The sequence below is a fragment of the Typha angustifolia genome, chromosome 13, assembly GCF_048772165.1.
Source record: "Typha angustifolia cultivar Huaian chromosome 13, ASM4877216v1, whole genome shotgun sequence".
Classification (NCBI taxonomy): domain Eukaryota; kingdom Viridiplantae; phylum Streptophyta; class Magnoliopsida; order Poales; family Typhaceae; genus Typha; species Typha angustifolia.
This window is the reverse complement of record NC_133251.1, coordinates 5,958,097-5,966,423: the sequence shown is the minus strand read 5'-3', so window position 1 is coordinate 5,966,423 and position 8,327 is coordinate 5,958,097. Positions and strand designations below refer to the sequence as shown.

Sequence of the window (8,327 nt, the reverse complement as noted above, 5' to 3'; positions counted from 1 at the left end):
TCGACCAGCGATCGTTGTTCAACCTGGCTCCAACCCAAGAAGTTTTCTCTCGATTTTGCCTTGCTGATGGCACCTTCCACCGAATTGCTTAACTCTTGGAAGGAAGAGGCTATCTCACGTTGCATTTTTCTATCAACCTTGTGACTTGGCTCTGTCCGTCATAACCACCATCACTTGTTCTTTTCTGACGAGAATCACTTTCCTTACCATCCTCTATCTAGTTGATGCATTTCTAGGTTGAGTTCACTTATCTTTGATTGGATTAGTGTTCTCTTAATGGAGTTTTTTTTTTTCTTCCCCCACCATGAGTACTCCATCAAGAAAGAAAATGAAGGAGGTGGGTGAGGTTGGGTAGACATGATCATTACATTTGACCCACACAAACCTAGCCCAAACTCGCCACGTTTTAACTGGGCTGAGCCCGATTTAGACCTGGCTTAATCCGAGCCCAAGATGATAGTGGGCAGCATGGGCTAAGCCTTTGCGCGCCCGACCCGGCCCAAAAACCTCATCCTCTACTCTCATCTATAGCCCGGCTTGTAATGTATGCATATTCCTATAATTTTTTTAGTTCCACATTGGATATTTAGTAAACTATATATCAATATATAAGTATATTTCCATGAAAAATAACTAAAAATATCTTCATATAAGCCCATGAAACTCAACCTAATAAGATGTTAGACCCATTATACCCAATAGCTAGGTTTAACTTTAATCTTCTTAGTTATTTTTATTTAGTTTAACTTTATTAAATCGAGTTATATAAATTTAATTATAAGAAATTAGTAATTCATTTGTTTAAAATATTAAAGGCAGAATCCGGAGATGAACTATAGTAACCGTGAATAATATTTTATTTATAATAACTATTGGGTTTAGTATTTTTAATAGTTATTTTAACTAAACAAATAATTGACCTAACTAACCTTATTACGAAAGTTTCATATTATATATTATGTTCTTTTACTTATGTTGCAATTATATTCATTTTACGTAGAGGGAAGCAAATAACTAGGAGCGATTTCAGTCAAATAACTCATCTGTAATCTAAAGATAATATAAACATAATGTGATGATGCTAGCATTAATACTGTAATAATATTATGATATCAATATTCATGTGTTATTTATTAGCAATTATACATCATACATGAAGATTGAATACATGTTTTGCATATTGTATGCTCTTTAACTAGGATGATTATGCCATATGTATTAGACATTGCACCATGTACATGTTATTTAATATATGAATTTAATACATTATCATTTAAGCATAATTTATATTATTATATTTTATATTATACTATTATTATATTATAGAAGTATATGCTTACTGGGCTTTATGTTCACCATCTTTCGATGGAATATTTTTTTTTTCAGATTAGTAGATATAATCGAGGTCATGGAGAAGTAAGTGAGGACTAGCTATATTGTTATTTAATTTTTTGCATTAGTCATGTTGTCCCTACGCATTTTGGATATAGACATATATTTTAAAGTTTCGTTAGGGCCTACAGTAAATTTGGATATTATTTCTTAGGTTATTTTTGGTAAATTTTGGTTTATTATTTTATATACTTTATTAAAATGTTTGACCAACAGATCACGTGAGCACAATATGGATTTTATCGAGGAGTATGTGCATTTAATGGTAGGTATTTTATTGTCTCTCTATATGTGCTCATATTTCTTCGCAATGTACATATTTTCTTTCATAATGAGTATAAAATAAATAAAAGCAACATTTAGTGTTGCAAGTGATGTTGTTTTGTCCACTTAACAGCTATTAGGGCATCATGGTGGAAGCAACATTTAATGATGCAAAGTGATGTGAATTTGTCAATTTAAATGAGTGAGTGCATTATAATTATTTTATAACTGAAATGGGTAAAATTATAAAGGAAAACTAAAATAGACAAAGATGCAAAAACATAAATTATATTGATTTATTATGCAAATTGCTCATTACTTACAGATGGATGAGATATAAGAGTCTAAGGTAAGTAGGTAGATAAAAGATGAGTTTTTGGTATATAAACACCATTGTTAGATTTTCCAAATTATTATGATATAATTGTCAACCAAAGTGAAATAAATATTTAACAAACAAACAAGAATTTGAGGAGCTTTGAAGGTTTTCATTTTATATCCTATTATTCAAATTTTAAATTTGCCCAACTGGAGTGTGTAGAGTTATGTCATTATATTTTTCCAACCATTTATTGGAAAAGAATTAGGGTCTGATTAGAATTAGTGAAAATAAGAATCTAAACTATAATTTGGAGTTTCACTCTTAAGAAAATTAACAAGATTGCTATTTTGAGAGAATCATTGGTTTCAGTTGATTTTTCGCTAAAAACCAATCTTTTTTGGCTCATTCATTTCAATTTTTTTGAGCGATTCGCATGAGAAAGTCTTATAATTATAATATTTTATAATATTAGACTCTTTAATTTTGGAATAGTAAATTTGGACTCTTCTACTTATAACTCTTATTAAAAACATACATTTATATGTATACCTTGCAAACTTGAAAGCTTACACTTGTATCTCGGCAAAATTAAAAACGTATAATTAATATATTTTTTATATATAATTTATATAGGCAATGCTTGTTATTTTCTATTAGATTTACATGCATACCTCGTAAAAATTATAAGCATACTTTTTACCGTCTTTTGTATAGTTTTAAGACACAACCGTCTATATTTAACTTTATTAAGACTAAATGAGTAAAAAAAAGTCTTTACTGTTTTAAAACTAAAACTTCCAATACTAGACTTTTTTTAATGCAAATTGCTCAGTTTCAAAATCAAAACTAACTAATCGAAATAGAAACATTATATCGTCCTTGAAACCCACATTGTGACTATTTTTAAGTGAGAGAAAGAAAATATCAAGAAACTACACAAGTAGGAGTAGAGATCTGTTTTTACCAAACTAGCCCTCCCAAGCTTTTTTTTTACACATCTATTATATTTTATAATTTAAATACAGAACTAAGTATATTTTATTTACTATATCAACAAAATCCCTGACCAGAATATAATTTTTAAATATAAATCGTCGACCCAATTAATAATTTTAGTTTTACAATTTAGCTAGTCTCTGTAATTAAGTTTCAAAGTGAATTAGAGACGTAATAAAAAAAATTGACAAACTTAAATTAGTTAAAAAGAACTGACAATAAATGGAATCAACTCAGTGAAGCACTTTGCATACTACAATAGTGGAAACTTGATGCTAACAAATAAGACAAGTCAGATTGGTATATCCATAGAAACGTCACTGTATATATCTGAAAAGTAGTATATTTCCAAGTGGAAAATAACCTATCTGTCAGATTATCTTGCACCATGTTAGGCAGGATACAGAACTCTTGTCACATAGTAATGTCCTGGTGCAGGATACAGATAAACCAACATTTCATCCAACAGTCTAATTGACACTCTTTTGCAGTTCATGATGGTCTTCTTATCTATATATTCTCATATTACAGTACTCGAGCAAGACGACAATACTATGTGGCAAGAGTTCTGAAGATCTACATATATTCGCTAACAGAACAGAACTGTCAAACCAAAGAAGGATTCCCCATCAAATCATTAGGTTAAACTAAACAGATCCAAATATTACAAAAGCAGAACAGAATTGCCCGAATCACAATTGAGTGTAGTCCATGACAGTTCCTCTTATTTAAATTAATGTGACAAACACATGCAAACTGAATGTTCTCAAACTTTAAGTTCTTCTCCTGCCTTCACCAGTTCCTCGAGCTTCTTGCTGATCTGAGCTTCTGTCAAGCCATCCAAGCGTACGTATCTCTCAACTCCCATATCTGATTATGTTGAAAAATGAATATATCATAAGGTTTACGTTTAAAGAAACTATTCCTAACATATCAGTGCACAACAAATACATATTTCTATTGCCGGAATGGAACATATTCATGGTAAGATCTTCAACAGCTAGACGAAGTATTCATTATAAGCTCCAATCACCAGATGGAATCTCAGGACTATACGTTATACAACTCAGTTGCCAATATTGAGACCAAACACTGATAATGCTTACAAACACTGTACAATCATTATACTAAAAGGATGACGTGAAATCTTATTAATCTCTCTATACATGACAACCATGATAATCAATACACAGAAAAATGATGGGCAAACACTCTACAAACATTTGGTGCAAAATGTCCCCTCTCACTGATATATCATTTCAGATTCCAAAGAAGCATATTGAAAAAGAGTAGCTTCTTTATTTTGTTTACTGCAGTGGAGATACTCTGCTAGTTACATTTAAAATGTTAGCAATATTTGCTAGTAGATAGCCAAAATCCATATTCCATCCTAAAATACTGGTATCATTTAAATGGCTCGCTGATTTTGCTCAATATCCTGGTTTACCCAAGATGATTTTAAATAACATTAAAGATATATGAATCCCAAGTCAACTTGCCCGCATAAGTATGATTAACATGACTCTGAAGAAACCATGTAGACATACATGTTAATTGAATGCAGGAAGAACTATAAAACTTGAGAAGTTTTACATCCAAATATCCAATAGATTCTTTTTTCAATGGTATATAACAGATCTCTAGATCCATTATTTATTTAAATTTCAGTTAGAATAAGGAAATAGACAAACATGAATATGTTAAGTCATCAAGGAATAAAGGAAGAAAATTTTAAGTCTAATAATTTTCAAGGTTATCTATGTTGGAACATGTATTGCTGCAAATTGTAGTTAACTTCCTTGAAGTTTAAAGAGAAGGAAAAAAAAAAAAAGAGAAGAACTGAAAACTGAAAACTCAAGCAAGATGGTGCAACTGCCTCTAGGTCTTGTCACTATTGAAGATGTTTGTCAGCACTATCATACCAATAGTAAGTGGTGGGCTAGAGTAAAGAATGATCCACAAGGAACTGATAGGTTTTAGGACTGTGATCAACTTGATGCCCTTTAGAAAAAATGGAGCAAAAATTCAAGCATATTCATTAAATTAAATCAGACAAGAGTGTGTCTTCTCAATTCAACAAAGCCAGCAAGCAAGTTGGAATATTTTCTAGAATAGCGATTCCAATCTTTGCTCACCCAACAAAGGAACAACACTTCAAATTTCAATATTTAAAACATATAAACTCTTGAGAGAGTTCATAGATTTCTGGCATGAGGAATTCTCTTCATTTCATTTTTGGTAGGAGTTCTCTTCATTTCTAAGGCATAAGTAAGCAATGCAAAATGGAGCAGACTACCATTATGCTTCAAAGAAGTGACAAGAAAAATCACTTATTACAAGCTTGATGAATTCTATTGATTCTTATTTAACTGATCCTTTTATGATGTATGTCAAACTTGACATGATAAGATTTTGGCAAGTTGCAGGTGGTAGTGATAAGTACCAAAAGAAAAAAGGAAAAAAATAAAAAATAACCGGTCAGGAAGCAACAGAATGGTCCAATGGGATGATAGAAGAGACAAACAGAAGTCACATTGAATAATAGAGAAAGTCTTACAGAGGTAAAGAGGAACATTTAGTGTACTTGCCAGCATGAAGTTTAACTGTTTAAGTATGACTCCTTAAATGAAGCCCTTGCACCTTGCAATTGGAGGCAATCATCAGAAATAGCAGTACATTATGTTTTCTTAGAGTAGTTGCACACATTGTTATCCTAGACATATATCACAGCTAAGATTCCTCTTTTGCATCACAAATAACATGAACCTTCATCCTAATTATAGATTTGTAGCAGTAACCAATAGTACATCCTATGATACTGTGTTCTTATCCTAAACTCATGATTTTTCCTACGGTAGCTGAGGAAAAAGTTAGTGTCCAGTTACACTAGAAAGAACCATAAATTGCCAACACAAGGGGCAGGCATGGTCAGCACAATATTGGCACGTAACACAAGAGGTGATGCATAGCATCCCTCTTGCCTCCGACCACCACATGATGACCTAAGACCTCGATTGATATAATGTGACTCAGAAGGTACTTGAAGACTCAAAAGTAACAAAAGGAAACGACTTCTGAAACTATATATTATTTCCAAGTTGCAGTCAACCAATCATTAATAAGTAAATGAGGTAACCTACGACAGGGTTGCCAATCTTTTCACATACACAAGCTCTCTAAATTGAGCATGGTGTACTATCGTCTGAAACTAAACCAAACTCAGCCCAACAAAGTAAAGAAATCAAATTTCCCTCCTTAGGTCTGTGCATCTCACCTCATGCTAAATCACTACCTCATAATGTCTTGATAATGGAAAATACAATTTCTCCACCCCCTAGCCAAACAATATCCCTTTTGCAACTTCTCTGATAGATATTGACCAATTTTATTCCAAAACACACATATATAGGAAAACGCGAGATTAGCAAAGAGAGTTCATCGGCAATCGAATTTATATCATGTAAATCTGGGTCTAATCCATTCATTATATAGAAATTTTTTTGGAGAATTGGGGGTGGAATCACCAACCATATCGGGCCCAAATCTGTGGTTCGACGCCGCTGCATTCCCGGATCAAGATTGGGAGCTTGGGATTCAAAGTCTTCAGATCCTTGTAGTTCCGATGGACGAACTCTCTGCCGAAGAAGTAGATCAAATTTTACGGAAAGATCGAAACAGATACAACTAAAAGTACATAGAAATCGAGAAAAAGGAAGAGGAGGATTAGCAGTACCGGGTCTGGGTGCTTCCGGGCGAGCTCTGGCAGTAGAGAAAGCGGAGCTCCTTGAGATTGCGAGATAGGTGACCCCTCCACGCCATCTTGCTGTTATCTTCCGATACCTTTCTCCTTTCTTCCCTTGTTGTTAGGGATTCAGTTCGTAGGACGAGCCACCGGCCACCGAAGCGGTGGAACTTGGTGAGTGCAACGAATAGGCCGAGATAATCGGATCCGGATCTCAAGTTTTTGATCCATTTAATAAATGGGTCGGACACATCCTACCGGATACGTATCCGGGTTCGGATCGAATCCTGATTACATATCCATTGGAGGTACGATGGAGATTTCCAATACTTAAATTAAGTAAATAGAAGTATTCGATTACTCTAATTCTTATGGAGCATGAATAATCTCGAGTCCATCGAAAAATAATTTTTGTATTTCTATTTATATTTGCTTAATATATTAAGTTCCCGTCATTTTTAGTGAGATAATTAAAATATTATGATCTATGTTTTAACTACTAAAGTATTATAATTGAGGTAAAAAATTATGATTGTTGCATTAGAATAAGACTATTGTGTTTTTCTATCTCATAGTAAACTATTCATTCACGAGGAATCCGAATCCGATCCATTATCGAATTTAATTTGTATCTAAAAGCAAAATATTGTGAATTTTTGAACTAATTCATCTCCCTATTATTTTTAATATTTAAGTAGAATTTCTAATATGAATATATCCAAGACAAATATGCTTCTACTGTACTAACCCTTATAGATTTTATTTTTAAATACTTCTTAAGGAATATTATTCATTATCTTATTTTTATTTTTTTATGCCATCTCCCATTGTCATAACTTATTGTTAGGGGATCACTCGGTTCCAATGACATTATAACCATTCATCATTTAAATTACAAGCAATAACTAATTCTATAGTTTACATCTCCAAATTTTTTAGCTCTATAAATAGATCAAATTTTTTCATAGAATGAGGACATGATGATCTAAATTTTCTCAGCTCTCGCATCTAGTCATCTTTAGATAATGGTTGATGTTGTACAAATTATACAAATAGAAGGAGATCTAAAAAGGAGACCTAGTTGTAAGTCCACAACGTCTTATTCTTTCAAATTAAAACAACCATCAGATTTATAATGAATGAGATCCTATCTCCCTCGATTATACCTCTCTCATGATCTCATCATAGAAGAGGGTGGTGTACAACCACCAAGGTGCTTACCTAAGCACCTTGGAAACTGCTTAGGAGATGGTGTTGTAGAGGTGGTGGAATGATAAGAACTTTTATGTGGCGAGGGCTTCAATTGAAACAAAGGGTATGCTATGGTGAATTAGGATTTGGTATGCAAAAAAAAAAAAAAAGCATGGTGGCCTAGAGGTTATGAATTTGGAGGAAATGAATATTGTATTATTAGCAAAATTGTGATGTATGCTATTGCATTATTAGCACAATGGTGATTGATAAAATAAATATTACATTATTAGTAAAGTTATAGTGGACAATGTTGCATTATTAGTGAAAAGAATGGTGGATGAAATGAATATTGCCCCTACAGCCCCCGAATAAGCCTAAAAATAAAGATAGAGACAATAGACTCGACACAAACAAACA

General features: G+C 32.7%; 1 protein-coding gene across 1 annotated transcript; it reads right to left on the bottom strand.

Moving 5' to 3' along the window:
• Positions 1-3,578: 3,578 nt before the first annotated feature.
• LOC140774005 (NADH dehydrogenase [ubiquinone] 1 alpha subcomplex subunit 2) lies at positions 3,579-6,885 on the bottom strand. Its single transcript, XM_073116816.1, has 3 exons — positions 6,708-6,885; positions 6,503-6,609; positions 3,579-3,844 (listed from the first exon to the last, which is right to left on the bottom strand). Exons 1-3 carry the CDS (start codon positions 6,791-6,793, stop codon positions 3,741-3,743), a joined length of 297 nt encoding a protein of 98 aa, XP_072972917.1. The 5' UTR covers positions 6,794-6,885; the 3' UTR covers positions 3,579-3,740.
• Between the last annotated feature and the right edge of the window lie 1,442 nt (positions 6,886-8,327).

Bases quoted from the DNA above. Each gene is read 5' to 3' on its own strand.
- LOC140774005 (XM_073116816.1), bottom strand. From the start codon at position 6,793: ATGGCGTGGAGGGGTCACCTATCTCGCAATCTCAAGGAGCTCCGCTTT. The intron at 6,610-6,707 runs GTACTGCTAATC...CTTCTTCGGCAG, and splicing joins CCCGGAAGCACCCAGACCCG to AGAGTTCGTCCATCGGAACT. The intron at 3,845-6,502 runs GTTGGTGATTCC...CAACATAATCAG, and splicing joins ACAGATTTGGGCCCGATATG to ATATGGGAGTTGAGAGATAC.